Source organism: Muscardinus avellanarius (genome assembly GCF_963383645.1).
Source record: "Muscardinus avellanarius genome assembly, chromosome: 6".
NCBI lineage: Eukaryota > Metazoa > Chordata > Mammalia > Rodentia > Gliridae > Muscardinus > Muscardinus avellanarius.
Genome location: NC_137791.1, coordinates 29,162,945 through 29,189,916, shown reverse-complemented (window position 1 = coordinate 29,189,916; position 26,972 = coordinate 29,162,945). Strand labels below are relative to the sequence as shown.

At 35.2% G+C, this 26,972-nt stretch overlaps 1 protein-coding gene across 2 annotated transcripts in view; it reads right to left on the bottom strand.

Annotated features, from left to right (window-relative positions):
* Positions 1 to 26,972, bottom strand: part of GRIA2 (glutamate ionotropic receptor AMPA type subunit 2) — a gene marked incomplete at both ends in the record, with an annotated part of 162,434 nt that overhangs the window by 55,204 nt on the left and 80,258 nt on the right. For both annotated transcript variants that reach the window (XM_080697100.1, XM_080697099.1), the window contains 3 exons: positions 911 to 964; positions 7,122 to 7,318; positions 17,687 to 17,926. In XM_080697100.1, the coding sequence (XP_080553226.1) occupies positions 911 to 964; positions 7,122 to 7,318; positions 17,687 to 17,926 (491 nt within the window). The remainder of the gene's footprint in view (positions 1 to 910; positions 965 to 7,121; positions 7,319 to 17,686; positions 17,927 to 26,972) is intronic.

The window sequence follows — 26,972 nt, the reverse complement described above, 5'->3', positions numbered from 1 at the left end:
TTCTTTTTCTCACCTTTCATTTCATGCATGGGGTTAGGGGTTCCTGATTCCCACACAGACAAATCTACCCAAAGGTCATAAAATTTGCAATGAAGCTGGGTGTGGTGGCGCACACTTGTAATCTCAGCATTCGGGAGGCTGAAACCGGAGGAACACGGTTCGGCCCTCCGCAACTTAGTAAGACCCAGTTTCAAATTAAAGAATAAAAAAACTAGGGCAGGGGGTATAGCTCGGAGGTCAAATGCTCCCGGGTTGTTCCATCCCCAGTTATTACACATACTAAAAAAGAATTTAAGGCATGTGTTGAGGGTAAAGTTTATAAAGCACAATAACAGAAATATGGGATATTTATATAATTAATTTTACATATCTTTAAATTTTCCCTTAATTAAAATATAACTCCCAGTATAATTAAGTCAAATACGTTCTGCAAATTTTTACATCATTCATAATAATAGGAAATTGACTGGAAAATATGAAATCTATATGAAGTATAAAATAAATTAAACATAACAAATTGAAAAAAATTATCAATATAATAAAACTACAGTTTTAAAATGTCACTGATAACACTGATAAGTGGTGGGTTTTTTGTGTTTTGGGGTTTTTTTTGTTTTGTTTTGTTTTGTTTTTTTGGTACTGGGGATGAAAACCAGGGACATTCTACCTCCGAGCTTCTCTCCCAGCCCTATCTTTTATTCTTTATTTTGAAATGGTCTCACTGAGTTGCAAAGGACCTCACTAAGTAACTGAGGCTGGCAGCAAATCACGATCCTCCTGTCTCAGCCTTCAGAATGCTGGGATTACAAGCATGTACCACTACAGCCAACTATAAGTGGTGATCAATTAAAGTTAATTTTTATTAACAAGAATAGCTACTAAAATAATAAATATGAATTAATTTACCTACCAAATTTGCAATGATGTAGTGGTATCCTTTAACATGTTTTCCAATCGTAATAACCTAACAAAGATAAAGAAACAATTATTTAAAACAGAAATAATGTAAATATGAAGCTCCTGGTATTATTATCTAATTTAAAGAAAAAAATATTTGTGGTGATATATAATTAACAAATTCAGAGAACATTTCTTTCAGAAAACAGCAAAAATACATTTAAGAGCTTAATAACTGTTATCTTTCAAGAACTCAACCACTAAACTGAAATAATTATTTCATTTTGTCAACAGTGAAAATAAGGACACAGAATTTTAGAAAACATTAACTCAAAATCTTTAATCCATAACAAGTCATAATTTTATTCCTACAAAAGCTGTCTTCATCTTTTTAATAAAATAGCTGAAATCACCATTTGAGATTTTATATTCACACATAAATATTCAAAGATAAACACAAATAAAATTTCCAGAATTACATAAACTTATAGAGTATTAATGAGAAATAAAATAATTTTACATGGATATTTAAAATAATATGTCTATAGTAAGGCTCTGGAAATACAAATAGCTTAGCCTAAATTATTTCTTGCTTTAGGCAACAAAATATTGAAGAAGCTAATCTTTTCAAAAATCTAAGTGAAACATCACTGGTGATATCATATTTTGAAAGAAGGGATCATCCCTGTAATACAATAGTTTTGGACATTGTTAAATCACTCTGAGTTTTTGCTGCCTACATCAATTATGAAAAGTGTAGGCATAAATGAACAGCTATGCTGTACTGATATGTAGATGCAGATTCTCCTTAGCCTATGGGTTAATGTCCTGAGAAACCCACCATAAGATGAAGATACCTTAAGTCAAAATGCATTGGTACACCTAAGCCACCAAGCATCATAGCTAGCCACACAGGACACCAGTGTATCACCACTTCCCCTTGTGGCCATGTGGCTTCTTGGGGGCTGCGGCCAGTCGGCATTACAAGAAAATCAAGGTGTATATTGCTGGCCCAGGAAAAACCAAAGTGCAAAAAGTATGGTTTCTGATATTCCCAGTAGTATAAAGTTGATAAGTCATAAATCAAGCCAACCTAAGTTAAGGATCATCTGTCTTTAAATGAATTTCTATTTATAAGGTAATGGCCACATCAATAAAAAGCCTGAGATACCAAGACATTCAGTAATCTAAACCAGTAACTCACTTTCTTGTTAAACTGATTTGGTGGTTTCCCATGGCTTCTTTTATAATAAGTAAAATTTCTTAACCTTCCGAAGAAAATTCCAATGAGGAATTCTGAGGCCCACTTCCTCCCTTCTCGACATTCATGTCATATGGGCTCCCTTTTAGGTTTTCCCCACTACAATACTTCTTCCCATCACCTCAAGACTATACCTCTCTGTCTCCTCTGCTTAGAAAGCGCTTTCAATACACTGTGTTAAGGCACAACAAGTCTCAGTCCAAGCATTATCTGCTAGGAGAAGACTCCCCTGATTTTCTATCATTTCAGATACATTCTGGTGCTCCAAAACACAATGCTTCAAAAGCAAGAACAACAAATTTCGTGAAGGACTCTGGATATGCCACTTTGATTATAGCTCTTGGAAGAAAGTTGGGGTTTATATTATTTTCTAAGATATTTTTATGCAACAAAACTAAATTGGCTTTTCAAAAAACACTAAGCCCTCCATGTTAAAGGGAGAATTTTGAAGAAAACAATGTCCTTCTAAGTAAAAAATACATGAATTAACACCAGTTTAATCAGGATGATTTTGTCCTTTGCATATCCTAAGGACATCTGCTGGCTCTGCTTACAACATTCGCTTTCTGAAGCATATATGTCTTCCTTCTGAGAATTAAGATCAACGTAATGAAAAATGTTCTACATCACTGGCCATCAGGGAGATGCAAATCAAAACTACCCTGAGAGTCCATCTAACCCCAGTCAGAGTGGCAAGCATAAAGAAATCAAACAACAATAAATGCTGGCGAGGATGTGGGGAAAGAGAAACTCTTTTACACTGTTGGTGGGAATGCAAACTAGTTCAGCCTCTATGGAGATCTGTGTGGAGATTCCTAAGAAAGTTAGGAATAGATCCACCATACAATCCAGCCCTACCATGCTTGGGTATTTTTCCAAAAGGGTTGAATTCAGAGAACTATAGCAACATATGCATACCTATGTTCATAGCAGCACAATTCGTAATAGCCAAAATATGGAACCAACCCAGGTCTCCATCAACAGATGAATGGATTGCAAAACTCTGGGAAATACACACAATGGAATTCTACTCAGCCATAAAAAAGAACAAAATCATATCATTTGCAAGAAGATGGAAAGTCCTGGAGAGCATTATGTTAAGTGAGATCAGCCAAACACAGATGGAGAAGGTACATATGTTCCCTCTAATATGCCCAAACTAGGGAACGTAGAGGATACCAGTGGTACTCCAGGTAATGGAGGGGAAATACCAGCAAAGCTTGAATGGAAAGATAAGGGGAGGAGGAAGACTGAACTTGATTAATGAGGGTCTACATCCGAATATGTGTAAAATTATGAATACGGCATGGTTACCCTGGACAATCATTGGTGGGAGGGGAGGAAGGGAAAATAGGGGCGGGGGGGGGAGAGGGCACCAAGTATAATTTAAATGTATACCACTTACATTCAATAAAGAAAAAAAATTAAAAAAATAAAAAAGATCAATGTAATGATAATAACCACTTATTAAGATAAACATAAGGCGGATGTAGTGCTGCAAGCTTGTAATCCCAGTACTTCAGAGGCTGTAACAGGAGGATAAAAGGTTCATGGCCAGCCTCAGCTACTTACTGAGGTCCTTCATAAAGTAGTGAGACTCTGTTTCAAAATAAAGAATAAAAATAGAGCTGGGAATATAGCTTGGAGGTAAAATGCCCCTGGGTTCCATCTTCAGTACCACATAAAAGAGAAATATAAGTGGTAACACCAGCAGTTGTTATTTGAGTTTTTAATGTTTACACAGAGAAAAAGAGAAATAAGAAAATTCACTATTCCTATGTATACATAAAAATTAGTGTTGGCCATAATAACCATCATAACATTTTATCTTTCATTTGAAAGAGAGTCTCACTAGATTGATGAGAATCTCACTACTTGGTAAAGCTGTTCATAAACGTGATTCTTTTGTCTCAGCCTCCCAAGTGTTGGAATTACAGACATGTATCACAATGCCTAGCTTATAAAATTGTTCTTAAAAGTTTAATTCTATTGTTAATTTCAAGCTATGAAGACAAAATGTTTTATCTCATCTATGTTCTCTTATAAAGAATAATTCAAAGGAGCCAGGCATGGTGACACATGCCCGTAATCTCAGTACTTGGAACTGATACAGGAAGATTACAGGCTTGATTACAGCTTCATCAACTAAGGGAGACCCTCAAAAACTTAGCAAAACCTCAACAACATAGCAAGGGCTAGGTGTGTACCTCAGAGGTAGAGTGAGTGGCCTTGAGTTCAACCCAGCATAAAAAAAATAGTTCAATGAATAACTAGTGCTGCCTTTTCTTGGTAAGTACTTTCTCTCTGCATTTTGGCTACTAAATGCTATTCCTTGAAAAATATTTTAATCTAAAGCATTTGTTTACTGTGTGCATGTATGTTAATGTCAATATGAATTATATTGTGATATGAGACTGTAATGTACCAATAAAAGCACATTAAAAATAAATAAAAAGAATTTGTTTCTACAATTCTCAGAACTGTTTTCTCCATCCATAGACTATCCCATTGTTATACATTCATTTCTGTAAATGCAGCATTAATATACCTTGATAGAGCCTAGCCTGTTTTGTTTAACATTGCTTTTTTGACATATTTGCAGTGCTTGCCTAGAAAAGAGTATACACTTATGGAATATTTATTCGACAATAAATTAATAAATGAAACCAGCCAAAAGCCACCTTCTCTGAAAACCCTTCACATATCATCTCTCCCCTGTAAAAACAGGTACCTCGTCTTCCACACTCTTGAACCATGATGTAGTGTGAATCTCATATGTCTCGTGTGTTAAAGGCTTGGTTCTCAGCTTGGCACTACTGGAAAGTGGTGGAACCATTAAGAGGTAGGACCTAGTAGGAGGTTTTTAGGTCATTGAGGAGTATCCTGGAAAGGAACTTTGGAACTCCAATATGTTTCTGTCTCTCTCTTTGCTTCCCACCCAACATGATGTGACATAGCAGCATCCTTGCCACACAGCCAGCAACCATAGACTGAAACCTCCAAAACTGTGAGCCAAACCTTTTTTCTAAATAAGTTGATTTATCTCAGGTGTCTGTTAGAGCAATGAAAGGTGACTAACACAATCACATTGCATAATAACTTGTAATATTATAGTGTTGTACATTTTCTACCTCTAATAAATTCATAGGGTATAGACAACATTCTTTCTTGTCTTTGAATTCCTCATTTGACAGAGGGTTTCTTAACAAATATTTGTTGACTGATGCACTTCATGTACTCTTGCTCCATTCATTGTCTGTGTTCACTTAATACATTCAAGAGTGCCTTATAATATGCATGAGCAAAGTACTCTGAACTTTGAACAAATTTCCATGTGGACGTTATGGCACCATGAGCAGAGCTTTGCTTAAAAATTTTGCTTTCATTTGGTCCTAGTTTCTTTTGCAGTTTTTCTCTTCCAGTTTTGAAAAGAGTTATTTTTATGTAGGCTTTCATCAACATGTATTATGATGAGTCAGGAGTACCTACATTTTTAAGCCAGTCTAATGAATATTATTAAAATTCAGTTTTAATGAGAACTTCCTATGAAATTCAAATGAGATTTTTGAGGTTCACCTTTGAACGCCAAGTCTTCAGGTTAAAAACAATCCTAGCTTCATCTCCTGAGACTGAAGTCAAGATTTTTCTACTGAAATGATTCACCTCTCTGTTATTCAAAATTTAGTTCTTTCTTAAAACACTATTCTTTTATTTAATATTTTATGAGATTCACCTTTTATGTCTTAAGGCCTATATTATATATTAATTTGGGTTTCAATGATATTTGCATTTGTGACATCTTTTATAGTGAATGAATTAATAAATCTAATGTTTTCCTCAAAGCCAAGAAGGGCAAAGAAATTCATAGTCAACTGTGAATTTTATTTCTAACACATATACTTCTAAGGATCTTGCAGCCACCGTTTTACACACACACACACACACACACACACACACACAAACACATTTATCAGTTAGTCAAAGATACAGATACCACTTAAGGAGAACTTACTCAACAAATCATGGTGCCTAGTCATTTAATCTGTCTTTAAAATATGGTGTATTTTACGTTTTTATCATTAGAATAACACTACATGGTTGTCCTATGGTGAAAGATCTTAAACTGAAACAAGGTAGAATTGTAAAAGATAAAAACATCCATATCTCTGGTATCATGTTATTCTTTCAAACAGTCCAAATGAATATTTCTAGTTTACTTCTCAAAAAGTAAAGTGCATATTTTAATTTCCTTCATATTTTAATTTTATGGATTACAGTTTTTTTTAATGACACAAATTCCCTAGTATAAAGACAAAATTACTTTTTCAGAATTTCTCCGTAACTTAGTTAGACCCTGTTTCAAAAGATAAATAATAAATAGGGCTGGGTATGTAGCTCAGAAGTAGAATACCCCTGGTTTCCATTCCCACTACAACCACAAAAGAAAAAAAATAATACATATTCTCTCTAGAGACATAGATACAATTAAATAATAAACACAGGCTTGCTACAGTAGAGTATACTATACTATACTATACTATACTAATATTAGATATAATTCACTTGCCCTCCCCAAATTGTATTAATTTTTTCTAATAATTAAATTTATTTTACTTAATACATGTCTATTTCTTGATCTCTAAAAATTTTAGCAAAATTAAATTTAAATTTTCTAGCTCAAAATATCCAAGGATAAGACAACACTTATGATGTAAAGCACAAAAGTCAGGCATTATATATTGAATTCATTTAATGATGAATATGATCTGTCGGCATTATTGACAACCATCTGTTATTGCTAACTGAAGCCAGAGATAAATTAATTGATGATCTTCGCAGCATCCTACATAAGCCATAAAGTGAAAAGTGCTGTTCAAGCACCTTGCAAAAACGCTCCTTGCAAATGCTGACACCGCATGCATATTCTATATTTGGTGCCATCAGAAAACAGAGAGATGCAAACCTGGTCTACAATGTCGTTTACTTTATCCCGCTCACAGTCCAGGATTACACGCCGTTCTTTTTTTAACTCCAGATCTTGAAAGAGTGATCGGTAGGTCTCATCTTTCTTGTCATTGTTAATGTTCCCCACATTGATAGCAGTCACCTGCCATTTCTTCTCAGCAGCTGAGTCCAGCACAGCTTGCAGAGTCGACAAGCCTACAAAGAGGAAAGTGATGACTGATGAAGGCAGCTGAGTAACTCAGACCCCGGCAGTGAAATCGCCGCTGTGTACATTGTTAAGGCTCATCTATTTGTGCAACTCAAGGGAGATTGCCACCTCCAAAAATGCTCTGGCTATCATCTTTATCAGTATGTACGTATGTCCACTGCACAACGAACTCATGACTTAAATGATGTTCTCATGAAAATGGACAAAATAGCCTCCTTTTCTTTCAAAGCACCCAGGGGGCCTTTCTTTGGATATGCCTGGAATATAATGCCTTTAATATCTCTGGTTTAAGAGAAATCAAAATATATAACAAAGATTTCTTTCTCAGAAAATGGACAATTTGTTTAGTCAAATTTGATAGTCTGTCATTTGATAAGAATATTCTGAAGGAGTTGAGTACTTTTCAGTGAGATCAATCTCTGAATCTGTGTAAGCATAAGAGCCAATGATTTATGTGCGGCTGGGATATTTTCTCCTATTATTTTCAACTCAACACTTTCATAGTTTTTTTCTTTCATCCTTCTATTATACCATTTTTTGTGATTGAAACTCATCCTGAGCCAGGTGTAGTGGCAAACACTTGTAATCCCAGTACTTGGGAGGCTGAGACAGAAGGATCACAGGTTCTAGGACAGCCTCAGCAAGTAGTGAGACTCTCATCAACCTAGTGAGACCCTGCTTCAAATTAAAAAATAAGTGAATAAAATAAAACAGAGCTAGGGATGTAGCTCAAAGGTAGAATGCCCTTCAGTTCAATCCTTAACACCAAAAAAAAAAGAAAACCTCATCCTATAAAGATTAAAATTTCTTCACCTACTAACAAGATGGTGGTAGGTAGTTAATTCTCTAGTATAGATGAATCTCATTTTCTAAATAGAAGAATATTTCACTATTTCCTCCTGCTTATAGCATTATATGAGTTAGAAAATTATTATTTTTTATTCTCCATATATTATCTAATGTTTAGGAATAAAAGGGCTAAATCTATCATATTTGACTGGAGAAAATAATACAAAAGCTTATCTTTCTACCTTGACGAGAAATATGTCAACTCTAAATTTAGTCAAACACTATTCCTGCCTAGAAAAAAAATCATTAAAAGTTTTATTAATTCAATATTCGTTAAATAGTATTCAAGATGAGCCTATTACAACTTGTGGTACCAGAAAACAAGAAAGCTCTGTAAAAGAAAGCTTGTGTCAAAGGACAAAGGAGATAATTTGAAAAGAACTTCCTTTCATAAAGATAAGATAATTTTCCTATCAGAAACATAACTGCAAAATACGACATAAAATATTTTAAACGTATGAAATCATCATTAAAAATAATGGCTAAAATTATTTATCTGAGCCAGGCACAGTGGTGAATGTTTGTAATCCTTGTAAAACTTGGGAGGCTGAGACAGGAGAATCAACAGGTTCAAAGTCAGCCTCAGCAACTAAGTGAAGCCCTGTTTCCAAATAAAAACTAAAATAGGTCTGGAAGTATAGCTCAGAAGTAGAAGTCCCCTGGGTTCCATCTCCAGTGTCAAAGACACACACACAAAAAAATGTGTTTGCTTTTGAGGGATTAAAACCAATCAATTATTTTGAAAACTGTAAAGTGCAAAAATAAAACAAGTATTTTCTTGCCTTTTCTATGTAAACTGTATTCAATAATAAAGAATGAGTGTTCATTTTAGAAAATCTCCAGCTGATGCATGATGAATTTATATATATTAAATTATTAACATCTTATGACACCTAATGAATGAAAAAATCAAGTCAATAATCATCAATTGCTCATCACAACACAAAGAGAAACAATAGCGGTTGTGTCTACAAGTGATTGCATTCAACACAACCACATTCATGCAGAAATGCAAATCTGAATTTCATCAAGCTTCACCAATTTATAATGAATATACAACAGACAAGACTATATTTAACATCAGTGTGCCAATCATCAAAATCCTGTTATAAAACTTTGATGAGAAAGAAACTCTGGGTGCTATGTAAAGCTCATTTTTATCCTGCTTTGAACAAATTGTCAAAATGGTGTGAATTATTATCCAAGTACAGTAGTGATACTGTAGTTATACTTGATATAAGAGAATTATTTTTCCAAATAAACATCAAAATATTTATAGATGGAATAACATGATGGCTGGTATTTGTTTCTAAATCATTGATTGCACAGCACAGAAGAACATAATAGATAAAAATTACCCATGTAATAATCATTAATATGGCTGTGTTAAGAATGCTTCAGGGGTCTATTATTCTGTTTTATAACTTAAAATACTTCATAATTAACATTAAAATTAATTTCATTTCAAAATGACAACTGAGCCATATATTGAACTTAAGTGAGTTTTTAGTATTGATAAAACCACAAAATTAATTTCTTGTACCTAACCTTGAAATAATAGATATAGATAAACATAAATTTCTTGAGAAATAACTCAGAGACCCTATGACCTCTTTACAAACTTTCAGTGCTAGAACTTTAAGACATCACAGAGTGCCTATGATTTCTGCCTGCTCCACATCAATTAACTCCTTCCATTCTACAATTCCAGCCCCTTTCCTGTTTCCCATCATCAGTGGAGACAGAACAAGCACAGCTGGTCATCATAGCAATTCAACAACTATCAGTGTGCTTGAAAACAGCTGTTAAGTTTATTCAACATTGTCTCTGAGTAGGAGTAAAAAAAAGACCTAAATTTCTAAACTTCCTCCTTTCTCTCGACCCTACTTTTCCACATTTTAATAATTCTACAGCTCCCACTTCTCACCTTAAGTACACTGTATGCTTGAAAGAGCTTCGGAGTCAACTGCATTTTATTCATTTATTAAAAATCAACATTATTTTCTATACTTAAAAAAATAAAACCAGCTACAGTTTTTTTTTTCTGAGAAAATGCATCTTTAGGTGTTCACATCTAAATATCTGAAAAGGTGATGATCTAGTTACTAAAATCATCCCAAATGCACTCATTAACTAGAACCAAGTGTGACCAGAACTTTACAAAAATTCATTATAGTTGCCACAGTGCTTGCATTCATCCTTATCACACATTATAACACACAAGTACACAAAGAAAAGTTAACAAGCTGCAGTAAACTTTACGGTGTCAGGAAAATGGAAATCCATGTATATAAAATAAATACAACTTCATAATAACGGTAAAGAAAATGAAAGCAATGAATAAAAACAATGGCAGTTTTATGTATAACTGTCTCATTAGTCAATCATAAATCGCTGTAAAATGCATAGTCTCCTTACACATAAAGAATTTATGCATCAAGCCGGATGTGGTGGCGCACGCTTGTAATCCCCGCGCTTGGGAGGCTGAGACAGGAGGATCACACAGGTTCAGAGCCAGCCTCACTACTTAGTGAGGCTCTCAGCAACTTAGTGAGACCCTGTTTACAAAGAAAGTATAAAATAGGTCTGGGAATATAGCTCAGAGGTAGAAAGCCCCTGGGTTCCACCCTCAGCAACACACACACACACACACACACACGCACACGAATTTATGTATCACAGTCATGTGTTCAACAGTTTTATACAAAAAAAGTAATTCAAAATGTGTGCATACTTTGCAACTAGAATTCACTTAATATTTTTGTTCTTTAAAGGGTTTTAAAAATAGTAATGTAAAAATCCTGCTGATAGCCGGGCATGGTGGGGCACGCTTGTAATCCCCACGCTTGGGAGGCTGAGACAGGAGGATCGCGCTAGTTCGAAGCCAGCCGTGCTGGCTTAAGAGACCCTGTTTCCAAAAATAAAAAAAGTATAAAATAGGTATGGGAGTGTAGCCCGGATGCAGAAGGGCTTCCAGGAACCCCAGTACCAGCAAAAAAAAAAAAAAAAAAAAAAATCCTGCTGATAAACCATATTTTATTATATAGTAATTCCAGTGAGCTTCCTTTACTTTATGCAATATTATTTAATTTTGTTTTTATTGAATTATGAAGCTTCTATACACTAAAAGTTTCAAGTGGTGATACACTTGATATACTCCATCTCTTGACAGATATTGCAAAATTTAAATATAAATCCACTTACATATTTATAAGTGGATTTCATCAAGTGATAATTTTAAACCTAAATTTTACTGGCAGTTCACCCTGTCAAGGAATATGAAGATGACATATAAAATAAAAAAGAATAAATTTTAGAAAATGGTTAACTTTAAAACTCATTCATTTCATGTGTCAAAAGTAACTTGCAGTCACTGTGGCTGTCAATTATTAAAACTCTTAGGATTAATATTTTGTAACCTGTAGGACTCAACCAAAATTACTTCTACTTATTAAGAAGCTAAACTACTCAAGTAGTGCTGTGTCAGATTTGATGTATTTGGTTTAGTCCCAAAACACTGAATAATACAAAATCATCTCCTTAAAACAGACATCAGTCATTTGCAATTCATGGCATGATCTGACATGCAATTTGAAGAAACTAAATTTCTGAAAAGGTCCTTTATGTAGTAATTCATTTTTTATGTTTTCTTTTTCAGTGATAGTAACAGACTCTCTCAAACTCTTTGGACTTGATTTCTCCACTTCCCACAACAAAAAGTTTTGTTTCAAATATGATTTCTTTATCGTTAATTTGTGATTTTCAAATTTAAATATCCCCAAAAAAGTGTAACTATGCATGTAAAATTAAGTTCTTAAGCCAAATGAATTTATGAGTTTGGTCTGTAGGTATCTTATTTTAACTAGGAGAGAAAGTGTTACTTGACATATTTTTTTCTTCCACACAAACTAAAACAAAATATCTTTATAAATACATTTATACCTTAATTTGGAATATAAGCTTGTATGGACAATGGTGGCTTTATATTAACATTGATTTATTTAAAAGTACTAGTAAATAATGATTATTAAACTCTAATATCCATGCAACTGTATCCATATATTCAAATTTCTGATTTACTTCTGAGCTACATAAAAATATATTGCAACACATAGTCATTAATCTAAATATAGAAACAAATTTGGAAATTAAATATTTCTCCTAGTAAATATACTTAAAATGTAGTACGTTATTTTCCAGGCTCAAAGGCAAACACCTGTAACCCAAGTGCTTGGGAGGCTGAGGCAGGATGATTATAAGTTTAAGGTCAGCCTTGGCAACTTAGTGAGACCCTGCCTCAAAATAAAAAATAAAAAAGGATGGGGTATGGCTTAGTTACAGAGCACTTCTAGGATCAATGCCCAGTGCCATTAATTAATTAATGATATCAGTCTTTTAAAAGTTAAAGAATATCACAAGAGTCTAAAATCAAATTCCCAATTATTTTGAATTTTCATCCATTTTGGCTAAAATTAAGAATAACTAGATTAAAATATTTTTAGATTGAAGTAAATCATCATGTGCCAATTGTACTCTACAACTTATTGATAAATTAACAATCTCCCTAAAACTCAAAGTATTACCATCAATCATAATAGTTTCATTTAGGCCTACTGTTAAAAACTGTGTCATAGAGTTATAGAAAAGAATTTAGCCTGTGAGCAGGTAAAGTCTGTCTTTGTCCACACATTAACGGTTAAGATTTAAAATGATTCCTGACTTAATTTGCAGTTGTACCAAAAATGGGTTATGAAATTTTGGGAAATACACACAATAGAATTCTACTCATCCATAAAGTAGAACAAAGCGATGTTATTTGCAGGAAAATTGATAGAACTAGAGAATATTATGCTTAAGTGAGATCAGCCAGTCACAAAACATGAAGTGTCCTATATTATCCCTCATCTGTGGAAGTGAGTGAGAAAGTGAGACCTCAGAGGGACTCCAGCCAGAGAAAAAACCCTAATGCAGTGATGGAGGGGCTTACTGGAGGTAGGAGGGTGTGAGAGGGAGATCTGATGAAGGAAACATTTCAGTTAATATGATGTCCATATGCAAACTTATCAATACCAATCTCAGTATCAGATATAGGGAAGGGAAGGGAGCCGGAAGTAAGCTCACCAAGTGCTGTGTGCACGTATGCCTCTTTGCTCTGTACTTCACCAAGATAGATGATTACAATGCACCAATAAAAATGAAAAAAACTGATTCCTGCCAAAAGGTATATTTCATTCAGATTTTATCTTCATTCTTAAAATATTTTCTTTGTTCCTTTTAAAATGCCCCACTCATTAATTCTGTCAAAGTAGTTAATATTTATAATCACTAAATCAGGGCCACATGGCTAGGCTAGATTAGATTAACATATATTTCCCTCATCAGCTTTCTCAGGAAAATCAGAGAAGAAATTTAAATTTTGAATGCAGTTTTGTTTTATGCATGATGTTTTCTTGGAACTGGAATCAATGTATCTTTTCTGCAGAGAACAAATAATAGTTGCTGCCAGTTAAAGACACAAAGATGTTAATTATTAGTCTGTTTTTATCTATTGTCTATAGAAATTTATTACCTTTCCATATTGACATTGAACGGACAAATTAAAAGCACGTTTTGATTAAGGCCTGATTTAAATATACCACAGATCTATCCAAAGATTAAAAACTACAGTATTTCTTGCATTAACAGTTACCCCCTTGTTTTATAGTTAAAATGTATGAACCTCTCTCTATCTCCTATCTCTCCATGGAATAATAACATGTAGCTTTAGGAAGGGCAATGAGGCCTCAAAGAGTATTGAGCAAAAATAAGACACCAGCAATCCAATAAGGTCACTTGGCGCCAAGTGAACAGTCTCAGCATCCCTATCACCAGTAAATTTGAAGAGCCTAAGATGTTTCCGTACAAAGAGCAAGCAAGATGCATTCATGTCTTCCTTTGTTCACGATTGGGATATAATGCTCTGACCTGTGGCTCAGCATTAGGATGGATAGTCGGGAGATAGGATTGATTTAATTGTAGTTTTACCTAAAAGTAATGCAAAGAAACCACATACACTTACTCACATCTCTTTCAGCTATTTTATAAACAGAGCAGAATGTATGGGGATCATTTTCATTCTTGGATCCTATGTTGTTTGAAATAACTTAAACTTATCAGACACTATAATTTAACAGTGTATTGATCTGGCCTAGTCTCTCAGAAATGTAGACTATTAGAACTTTGAACGAAACCATCTAATCAAAAAGATAGAGAAGAACAGTTCAAATTGTTTGAAACTGAGGCATGTGGAGATATAAGTTGAGAAATGAAACTATGGAATCTATTTTTAAAAGTATTGTTAATGTAGATAAAGGAAATATAGGTATCTTCTCCAAATCAAGTTACACTAAAGAGAGGTCATCCTGAAACATAAGAGAAATAGGTTAAGGACAAGAACAAAAGAAACAGTTCATGTGATGAATGTGTGGATAATTTTTTAGATACACTATGATGTCAACATCATAAAAATTAAGCCATTAATAAGAAAAAACAGATATCAATAATCCCATTTCCATGAGCCAATTAAAGCATTACACAGCGGTCAGTTCTTTTGCCAGGATTTTGAGTGTCTTTCACATTTATTTCTGAAAATAATTTCAGATGAAAGGCCAGTGTAATGCTCTTCACCTTAAAACATTAGCAGCTACTCAATAATACCTTGAAAATGTATCCATAAGGTCATTTTGGCTTTAATATATAATTACTTAATATTATCACTCTAATGTTCTCTCAACAGATGCACTTGACTCAAATCAATTTGTATAATTTAATAATTGGAGATTATCTCATCACTCCAATTACATTTCACATTTCTGAACTACTAATAAAATAATTTTAAAATGTCCCAGATTCATTTTGCAAGTACATCCATCTTCAACTGCCAGTTTCCCAATGCCTAACTCTCCAAGTATCTGTCTTCAAATGCTAAAATTTCTCTTTTTCTACTTTGTCAGTTGTTGTCTATTTGAATATTCTCTAAAGTTCACTTCTAAGCAGTGGGAGTAATAGTGAGGGTGAGAACAAAGTATGTTCCTATACTAAAAAGGGCATAGTATCTGATCCTCCAATTTAGCAAGCAAGATTCAGCTTCTAGTATCATCTCAAATTAAAATACGCAGATATTTAGCCAGGCTTGGTGGCAAATGCTTGTAATCCTAGCCCTTAAGAGGCTGAGACACAGGTTCAAAGCCAGCCTCAGCTACTTAGTGAGGCTCTCAGCAACTTACTGAGACCCTGTTTCCAAATAAAGTATAAAAATAGGTCTGGGAGTATAGCCCAGAGGGAGAAAAGACTCTGGGTCCCACCCCAGTACAACAAATAAATAAATAAATAAATAAATAAATAAATAAATAAAATACACAGATATTTAACTATGCTTTTATTACCACTATTCATTCAGCATCAACTCTGTGTCTGGTATCACCTGGAGCACTGGAAATCCAGCTATGCACTATATGTCCAGGGTACAGAGCACTACCTGGCAGTGCCTTCCTGGAGTTTACAGCCAGACCTTATGGTACTTAGCCTGTGACTAAATCAGTCCCTGGAACAGAGCAGGAGGTCAATGAGATCTTTGAGTGAAGAACTGATACCAGTATTAATTATGACTCATGATAGGTTCTGTGAAGAAAAATAAAACATTGCTTTGAGAGAGCACAACAGTCTGATGGCATCTTGAGGAAATCACCTATAATTGCAGACATCAAGAAAGATTTTGGCCCATCTGAGAAAGAAAAAGAAGATCAAATGGATCGTTTCGCTCTCATGAACCAGTGAGAAAGCAGAATGCACTGGAGGACTGGGCAGAAACCAGTTATTATAAAGCCTTACAGTCATGCTAGGAATTTTTATTTTATCCTCATTTTAATTTAAACCCGCGGAAGCGTTTAAAGAAAGGGAGTGATGTTGTCAAATACGTATTAAGAAAACAATTCTGGCTGCCTTGTGGAAATGAATGAAAGAGAGACAGGTGTGGAACTGGGGAGGTGAGGTACTGAGCACGTGCAGATGGAGTGGCCTCACGGATGAGAAGGGAAATGAAGCGCCTAGAGGTAGAAGAGACTCAGGCGTGGAAATCACATCAGTGGGATGCAGGGCGAGAAATAGGCCTAGGTTCCAGACTAGTTTTAACAAAACAAAGCACTAAAGGAGTTAGCAGAGAGCATGAGGAAACATTAAAAATAATTTAATATGCTGTTTTAAAAGGCCTCTATCACATCAATAAGTATGCTTGAGAATTGTCCAGTACATTAAAATTGGCATTTACTCCGAATGATTCTATTTTAGTTTTTCTTTCCCTGTGGAAATAGCCAAGCACTCCCATCTCAATGCCAGGGGAAACTGTTAACATGACACTTTTTTCAGCTCCTAGAGTGCTGACTGGCTTTCCCCCGGAGTGCTCTCACCCCAGGACTGGGAGGAGGGGGCAGAGGTTAGACACCTAGCGTGGGCACTGGACTCGGACTGCGGCAGTGAATGACTGAACTAATCAATGGAGAATTGGCTGAGGGCGGGCTGTCTTCTCGTCTGCCCTTGTGGATAACAAGGTGCCCTATCTTGGTTGAAACAGGCTTCTGGTTTTCATTTGAGCCTTAAAATGTTCCAGGAAGCAAGCTGCTGAAGGAACACACTGCGAGGCTTAGCTGCTTAACAAAAGAGGTTCTTAATCTTTTTGCCTTTGCTTATGAAAGAGACGCATATGGACATTCACACAAAATGTGTCATATAATTTCAGGGGTGCACACACAGACTTACGCCCAACCATGGGCTTCTATTACACAGAAGTTAAGCAGGTCTGCTAATATTAAATTTCACAACAAAGAATGTGTAAAGGAAGCACATTTCCCCATAAGCTTAGTATAAAGAGTGGATACAGGCATGCTAATCAAAAACATCTCAGCATAAAGAGTCATGTGGAATTTGGTAAAAAATAATAAAAAGTATGGGTCTGGCATCAGACTCTTGTGTTTGATTTATACCTCACATTGGTCAATCATTAGCAACCACTTCTCTGACATTCAAGGTTCTTGTTTTCATGCCAAGATAATAATAATGCTATCTGCCTGATGAAGCATTTGAATGTAACAGCATTTGAAAGTAAAGAATTTGAATTGTATAGCTACAATTGCTATAAAAGTCCTTATTTATATGCATATGAAAATTTCACATAAAACACTTAACTCTTCTTGGACTAGTAATCCAATAATTGTTTTTTATGTTGCAATCGAACATTCAGGCATTGAGTTTATATAGTCTATCTCTGCAAAGTCATACACTCTCATTTCCTTTGTTATTATTTTATTCTAAACACACTTCCCAGTACTCAAATTACATTATTCATTTACACAACAAAATTAAACAGTGACCCATGGGCTCTAACATACTTTTCTAGTCGCATAATATCACAGATGTGTCAAGTCCAAGCATTGAATCTGATCCATTACAGAGATGAAGATACTGTCACTTACCCCTGTCACTGTCATAGAGATATGCAAACTTGTCCCATTGGTAGTATTCAATCAGGCTAAGGAGTGCTCCTTTGAGGTCCGGTCTCATCTGAATGACAAATGGGTGCGTGCCATCTGTTGGGAAGCTGGGAGTGATGAAGGAGACGTGGAGCGTCCCACAAAATGATGTGATGGTATTTACAGACTTCTTGTCATAAAACCCAAAAATCGCATAGACTCCTCTTGAAAACTGGGAACAGACTAGAAAAAAGAGAAGAAATAAATAATGTTATTAGCACACGATCACATGTATTTGCTTGAAACAAATATAAAGTACAAAACCCTTAACAGATTGAAAGAAAAAAAGAGGTTCTATTAGTGATCCATCAACATTTACGAGCACTTATTTGGTTAACACTCTATTTGAGGAATTTAAAGAATTACAAAACATAAAAGCAATAATCCCGGCTACAAGAAAATACGTGTTATTTAACAAGCTACAAAATATAAATATGTTTTAGAACAAACACATAAACATATGCAAACAAAAGGCATTAATTATAAGAACGCAGTGTAGTTATCTAAGATTCATATACATTCATAACAGCATATTTCAGACAAAATCTGATTCCTTCAAAAGGGCTTATTGTATTTATGATGCTTTTATCTGAGAAGGTCATTGTACTTTCATAGAGTGTTAATGCTGACAAAATACCTCTTTAAGTAAAAGAGATGCCAGCCTGTCATATGTGCAGATCTTTGTCCCCAGAAAGAGGCATTGTTTACTCTGTCCCATTCAAGCAAGTAGCAGCTAAATGAAGTCCAAAACTCCTGATTTTAATCTTCTCCAAGGACCTGACTTACCTCAGAGACTACATATAAAACAAAGACGATCACCAAATTATCTTGGTAAGGACCATTTTTTCTTTAACAAAATCATAATTCTGTATACAAAAGTCCCCATCATTTCAACAACCTTGTCCTCTTTCAGCATTTCTATTTCAATGAACAGCATGAGATACTACCCATTCCTCCACTTCCCCTAAGTCAGTCCATAGCTAAGTCATACTCACTAAAATACCTGCATATATTCAAGTGTAGTCCACTTACTGTTCTACCCATCCCAATCATCCCAGTTATTAACAAGAATATATGTGTTGAGCTTGCCATTTTCCTGGTATATTATGTGATATATTTTCTTATTTCGTTCTCTTAATAATCCTTAAGGTTGGAACTATATTATTCCCAAATTATTGATAGGAAAATCTACACATAAATTAAGTGACTTATCCAAGTCACACAGCTAATAAGTGATAAGACATTTAAATCTGAGCAAGATGCAGTGGCACACACCTGTAATCTCAGTGCTTGGAAGTCTGAGAGAAGAGGATCACAGGTTCAAGGCCAGCCTCAGCTACTTAGGGAGGCCCTCAGCAATTCAATGAAACTGTTTTCAAATACAATACAAAATTGGGTTGGAGGTGTAGCTCAAAATTGGAATGCCTATGCTTCAATCTCCAGTGCCACAAAGAAAGAAAGAATCTAAGTGGTCTAGATTCAGAAACCACACTTTGAACCAATGGGCAATGCTTTTTTTGTTTTTAATCTCAGTTAGTGCAATAACTCAACTGCTATCATTCCTCTACTTGTGTACCTTCAAATCACTTTTCCACAGTAAAATCAGAATGATCTTTTGAAACACAAATTTTATTCTATCTCTCTGTGAGGAGGAAGAATTACTTGTCCAAGAATGGCCCCCTAGCATACTCTGTAGAAACCATAAAGAGCTCAGGCTTATGGAAACGAGTCCAGATAAATCATGAAGGAATAGTCGAGATCATTAAATCTCAGGGTTTATTTCAATACAAAGACTGGAAATCAACCATCCAGTAATACAACCTAACAATCCAGAACATAAATTTTGAGCATCTTTTTAAAATTAATTAACCCCATGTGAAGAAAAAGACCAATGATATTTAATTTCACTTTACTTTACAAAAATAATCTGTGGAAGAGTAGATTTGTTTTATAAATAATAGCATTGGTAAGATATATAATCTCCAATAAGCAGTTGTACGCATCAATGAATAATAGCCAATACATTTTAGCATCTATTAGATTACATGAATTTAAAGAAAAGTGTGTTTTTTGTTTTTGTTTATTTTTACAGTACCGAGAATGGCACCCAGAGATATTATACCTCAAGCTACATCCCCTTTCCTATTTTTTATTCTTCATTTTGAAACAAGGTCTCACTAAGTATCTGAGATTGGCCATGAAGCTGTGATCCTCCTGTCTCAGCCCCCCAAGCACTGGGATTACAATCATGCTCCACTATATGTTGCTGAAAGAATGTTTTTTTGACTTTTGATGGTTGTCATTCTGAGTGGAGTTAGATGTAATCTTAGTGTAGTTTTGATTTGCATCTCCCTGATTACTAATGATTTTGAACATTTTTCATGAATTTATTGGCCATTTGTATCTCTTGTTTTGTTAAGTGTCTATTTAGTTCAATTGTTCATTTCTTAATTTGGCTATTTATTTATTTAGTGTAGGGACATCTGGTAAATATCTTCTCCCATGCTATAGGCTTTCTCTTTAAACTCTTGATGGATTTCTTTGATGAGCAGAAATGTTTTAGTTTAATGCCATACAATTTATTAATTCTTGTTTTAATACCCTTAGATGCGGGGTTATGTAGAGGAAGTTTATATCTGTGCCTGCATGTTGAAGTGTTCAGCCTATGCCCTCCTCTAGTAGCTTTAATTTTCTTTTTCTACTTTCCAGGACCTTGATCCATTTGAATTGATTCTTGTGTGGGGTGAGAGGTAAAGATTTAGTTCTATTTTTCTACAACTGGATAACCAGTTTTCCCAGTAACATTTGTTGAAAAGGCTGTCTTTTCTCCAACATATATGTTTGACATCTTTATTAAAAATTAATTGGCTATAAGTGTGTGAATTTGTTTTTGTATCTTCTATTCTGTTCCAAGAACATGAGAAAATTGAAACTCTTCTACATTGTTGGATGGATTGCAAATTAGTTCAGCTGCTATGGAGATCAATGTGGAGATTCCTCAAAAAACTGGGCATGGATCCATCATATGATAAGGCTATACCACTACTATCTTTCTAAAGAGACTAAAATCAGAGAACTATAGTAATACATGCATACCCATGTTCATAGCACAATACAGCTAAATTATGGAACCAACCTAGGTGTCCACCAACAAATGAATGGATTACAAAATTATGAGAAATAAGCAGAATGGAATTTTACTCAGCAATAAAGAAGAATAAAATTATGTCATTTGCACAAAAAAATGGAAGGACCTCGAGAACATTATGCTGAGATTAGCCAGTCACAGAAGTGAAGGGTTATATATTTTCTCTAATGTTTGAAAGCTAGGAAGTAATTGGGATACCAGATAATGGAGGAGGTGATCAGGGGAAAAGGATGAGGGGAAGAGCGAGGATCACTGAAATGAAATAGCTTCTGTGATGGAAACAACAGCTATACAAGAATGCTGATAAGGATGCTACTATTTGAGTTCTCAGACAATCTCCATAAGAAGCCATACCTTTCATTTCCCATTTGTTTTAGAGCTTAGAGTGAGCTGTCAAGGGGCCTCTTGATTATTTTGGCCATCTGGAAACATTGACTTTAGCCCAATAATAAGCACAAATTGTTCAAAATATCAAAGAAATTATAGTTCATCCAACTCAAAAGGCACCTTCCCCCCCCCCAGGGAATTCAGCTAATTCTCCAATAAACACTACCTGACAAAATGGCCTTTCTTTCTTGACATTCTGTGGTCTTCCTGAACCCTGTCACCTTAGCTTTGATCTCTTTGTGCTAAATATTCAATTGTCTTTTGCTATAGTCTCTACTTATCTGGATATTCCTTTCTTAATATCCCTGCATTCTACATACAGGTGATAACTCTTGTGTTAACATTGCTCATTTCTCTCACCAACCCTTCCCCCAAATCCAATAAGAATGTCGCTGAGATTTAAAACCAGGAATCAGTCTTAGCACTGATCCAGGCTACAGTACTGTGTCTAGTTTGCTGTGAGCATCTGAAGATGAAAGGCTTGTTTCTAGGCTTCTGAAACGCCATGTCCAAACATCTAAGCCTGCGTGCATCCTAATATTCATGCTCCCTCCATTAATCAGATACATGAGCCTATTGATATACTATACAAGAAAATTAGTTGTGGTACTTTAGGATTGATCTTCATCTGATTAGAAATGAAACTACTCCTAGTCTTTGAAGGAGCCACCATCGTTATCGCCATAGTTGTTCTAATTTTCAGTCCCACCAATGGTATATAAAAAGGTTTTATTTCCCCACATCTTCACCGGCATTTATGATTATATGCTTGATGACTGCCATGCTAATTGTAGCTAGGTGGAATTTCAGTGTAGTTTTAATTTTCATTTCCTGCATTGCTAATGATAATGAGTATTTTTCATATACTTAATGGCCATTTGTATTTCTTCTTTCCATAAGTATCCATTCTTCAATTGCTCATTTTTTGGCTGGGTTGTTTGTTTGTTTGTTTCCACTATTGGGGATGGAACCCAGGGGCATTGTACCTCCAAGCTATACCCCCAGCCCGATTGTTTATTCTTTATTTTGAAAAAGGGTCTCACTAAGTTGCAAAGGGCCTCACTAAGTAGCTGAGGCTGTCCTTGAAACACAATCCTTCTGTCTCAGCCTCCCAAATGCTGGGATTACAATGTGCACCACCATGCCCAGCTTCTGGTTGTTTGCTTTTTTAATGTTAAATTTTTAAAGTTCTTTGTGTATTCTAGAGATATTAGAAGAGTACCTCTATCAAAAGAGTACCTGCAAAGATTTTCTTTCATTCCATAGGCTCTCTCCTCCAGTATCTTGCTGATTTCCTTTCTCTGCGAAAGCTTTCCAATTTGATGTGATCACATTTATTGATTCTCAGTTTTATTTTTGAGCTTTAGGGGTGTTATTCAGGAAGTCTCTGCCAGTGCCTATAGACTAGAAATAGCAAAGAACCACCATATGGCCCCGCTATGCTGCCACTCAGTATCCTTCCTAAAGAATTAAAGTTAGAATACTATACAGAAACACATATATCATGTTAATAGCATCATAATTCACAATAGCCAGATTATGGAACTAACCTATGTGCCCATCCATAGATGAATCAATAAAGAAAATGTAATGCACACAGGGCACTTTTACTCAGCCATAAAGAAGAACAAAATTATGTCTTTTTTTTTTTTAAATGGATGGAACCAGAGAATATGATGCTAAATGAGATCAGAAAGTCAAGGGTCGAATGCTTTCTCTCATTTGTGTAACCTAGAGGTAGGAAAGGAGGAAACAAAAAACATTTCAGATAAATGAGGAAAGAGACCAATAGAAGAATGGGAGCAGGTAAGGGTAGAGATGAGGAATGGAAAAGGAAGATTTGATCAGAGTTTAAATTACGCTGGGTCCACGTATGAAGGTACCTCTGCCAACCTCACAATTATGTACAGAGAAGAGTAGATATCAGAGAGAGAGAGACTTGAAGGGGATCACACCAAGACCTGTGTGCAGGCTTACCTATGTGACTTTGAAATTCACGATAATGTAGAATTAAAATGCACCAACAAAAGCATAAAAAATAAAATTACTCTTTCGCTTTCATCTCTGTCTTATTCCCCAGTGACACCTTCGAAATGTAAAGCTATTTTCCTAGCTGGGCCTGGTTGGGCCTGGTGGCGCATGCTTATAATCCCAGGACTTGGGAGGCTGAGACAAGAGGATCGCAGGTTTGAAGGGAGACTCAGCAACTCAGCAAGACCCTCTGCAACTTAGCAAGACCTTACTATGGAATAAGAAATAAATAAGAAATAAGTCTCCATATAAAAAATAAAATCAGGCCAGAGGTATAACTTGGAAGTGGAATAACTGTATTCAATCCCCAGTACAAAAAAAAAAAACTATTTCCTTGACCAAATTCATCCTCTGAAGGAGGAAGGTTTACTATCACTGGGAATTTCTAAAATAACTCTGAAATAAATTGGGAAGATGACTTTCTGAAATTAATTATACAACACCATAATCCCATATCTAGTTATTTCTGGAGGCAGAAAGAAACAGAAAACCTCACACTTTCACCTCTGGCCCATAACAATTATTCTGTCAAACACTCTCAAGTTTCTGAATGATTGGGGTGATTAATATTAGAACTGTACTTCTGATTTGAGACTCAAATCCGATTGTAAAGGAGAAGGGAAAGATGCCCTCACTGAGTTCTACTTGAATAAAACACTTAACATTAACTCTGAGAAATTCAGCAAAGGCAAGACCTTCTAAAAGACATATTAGGTCAGACCGCAGAAATGATAATCTCCTGAGTGTAAGAAACTTGCTGACTATCTCACTTTTTATTAGAAGCCCAGATGATATAAGCCAATAACAATGCTGATGGTGCATCCACCCATCTTTCCTTCCTCAGTCCTGCTCACTTATGCTGCTAATGTAGCACAAGTCACAGTCAGGAGAACTCTGCATGGTTATTTAGTAGACAGGGAGAAGAGTTGGACATGACTTATTTTTGTTTTACGTAAATAAATTGCTATCCACTTGCCGGGCATGGTGGTGCACGCTTGTAATCCCAGTACTTGGGAGGCTGAGATAGGAGGATTGCACAGGTTTGAAGCCAGCTTCAGCTACTTAGTGATGCTTTCGGCAACTTAGTGAGACCCTGTTTCAAAATAAAATACAAAATAGGTCGGGGGTGTAGCCCAGAGGTAGAGGCCCCTGGGTTCCTTCCCCAGGACCATACACACACAAAAATGCTATCCACATCAACAAAACAGGAATAGCAACAGCCTATTTATAGTCTATAGAGTACGGTAAAAGCTACATCATCCAGTAATACTGACCTCAAATTATTGAGATCACAAAGAAGCTCTCCTCTCTTCCTTATTAAACTTCTCACAGTAACTCCCTGTATATTTGACCAACTTTCCAATAAAACATCCCTACCAGTTGTTAGTAATGATCCTGTAGTCACTAAACCAAATAATCTCTTTTCTAGATCTACTCTTCTTAGCGTTTCTGAATTTATTAGTCTTAAATTTGCTTTGTGATGTTCTCTTTCCATGACAACTAATCTTGTTCTGTTCTAATTCATTCTCTGTACTTCTACTAACTATAATCATACCATCTTGGTGCTTTTTCTCTCCTAGTCTTTCTCTCTTACTATGTCTTATACTTGTTTTCTCTTTTACATTTTGTTATTGGTTTCATTCCTTTCCACAAGGTCAAATTCAAATTTTACGCACATCTTTCTTAAACCTTCATGATTATCCCTATTGTCTTCTGCAAATATTTATTTATTTATTTATTTTATTCATTTTTTATATTGCAGAACTGGGGATTGAACCCAGAGGCATTGTACCTCATAGCTACACCACAAGCCCTATTATTTATTTTTTTTTAATTTTGAAACAAGGTCTCACTAGGTTGCAGAGGCCTCACTAAGTGGCTGAGGCTGGCCATCAACCTGTGATCCTTCTGTCTCAGCCTCCCAAGTACTAGGATTACAAGCGTGCACCACCAAGCTGGGCTCCGGCAAGAATTAACTATATATATATATATATATATATATATATATATATATATATATATATATATATATATATATATGAAATATTCTATGTGATAAGCATAGTGTTATGTTTATAATATTCCATAACAAAATACATACAGCAAACCTTTTTCCTTAAAGGTAACAGCTTAGCTTCAATTTTCACTACCCTGGTTATCTTCCATTGTAAAATTAATTTCCTATAATTCTATAAAATAAAAAAATACCAGAAAACTTATCCTAAAAGACAATATCTTTTTTTTATTTTTTTCATGACTCATAATTATTGCAATCATTTCTATTCAATAATTCAGAACAAGGAATTTATTACTCTTACTTCTCCTGTTCAGGCCATTCATAGCCATCCACTTCTTAGTTCACTTCATTCACTCCACATTAACCAAGTATTTATTTATTTATTTATTTATTTATTTATTTTTGTGGTACTAGGGATGGAACTCAGGGGCATTCTACCTACAAATGACACCCCCAGCCCTATTTTTATTCTCTCACTGAGTTGCAATGGACTTCACTAAATAGCTGAGGCTAGCCGCAAACCGCAAACCTCCTCTCAGCCTCCAAATCCTGGGATTATAAGTGTGCTCCACCATGCCCGGCTTAACCAAGTATTTTAAAAAGCCTACTACACTCTGTTCTAAGTATTGAACAAGCATTGTGTATCACTGGTAAGGTTTCTAAACATTTACGCAGTAGTGCTTCTTAAGCATTTCTTATATCTTTACCTTCTTTTTCTTTCTCCTTGGCTCTACGTGCTCAGATACACCGACCTTTTCTCTCCATTTCCTTCACTTGACACTCCCAGCCTACGCATCTTCCTTCAACGTACCACAGAAAATGCCTCTCTGAGGAGCTCTTTTCCAGTCATGATTCTTTATAATCTCTCTCAGTGATCTCAAATATCAGCTGTTAACCTGATCAGTGGTATCACAAGGTCGAGTTCAACTTTTAATGCAAATGTTTCCCAAACCTTCAGCATTTAACTCAGTTGATTATTTATTTGCACCTCTTTATTTAATGAGAAAATAAATATTTTATATGTATTCCTAATTTTGCAATAATGTATTTTCATAATTATTTTACATTTATTTCCTTGCTAGCTTAATTTATTATTTAAATGATTAATTCTTTTAACAAGAATAATATTTCTGGAATAAAAAAGAAAAAAACCTCTTTGTTTTACAATGTCTAAAACTGTGCAATTCTAATCTCAGGAGTTAAATATCATAGAGAAGCTTTCCTGTATTGAAAGATCTTCAGGGCAGCATTGGCAGAAGCTAAAGGGAGAAGAAGGTGAGTTTCCATCTTAGCTTTGCTCTTACCTAGTTTGACTGGGTAGACAAGTCACTGCACTGTCTTACCAAAATCATTTATAAAATAGGATAATATTACTCGCCTGCCTTATTGTGGGACAAGGAAATGTTAAAGGAAACACACTGTAAGCAGTGCTGACAGCTAGCAAGCCCGGTGTGCATCTGCCATGACTCTCCGTTTATACCGGCATTCTGATCAATATTGATATTATCTATTAATTATGAATTTTGCTCATATTTTTCTTCAGACTAAGGTTCATCAACTCCATAAGACACAAATTCACATGTTGAAGTCTAATCAGGGAAAAAGAATGTCAAGTATCACTCCTTACTTTCTCTTTCTTCATCTCC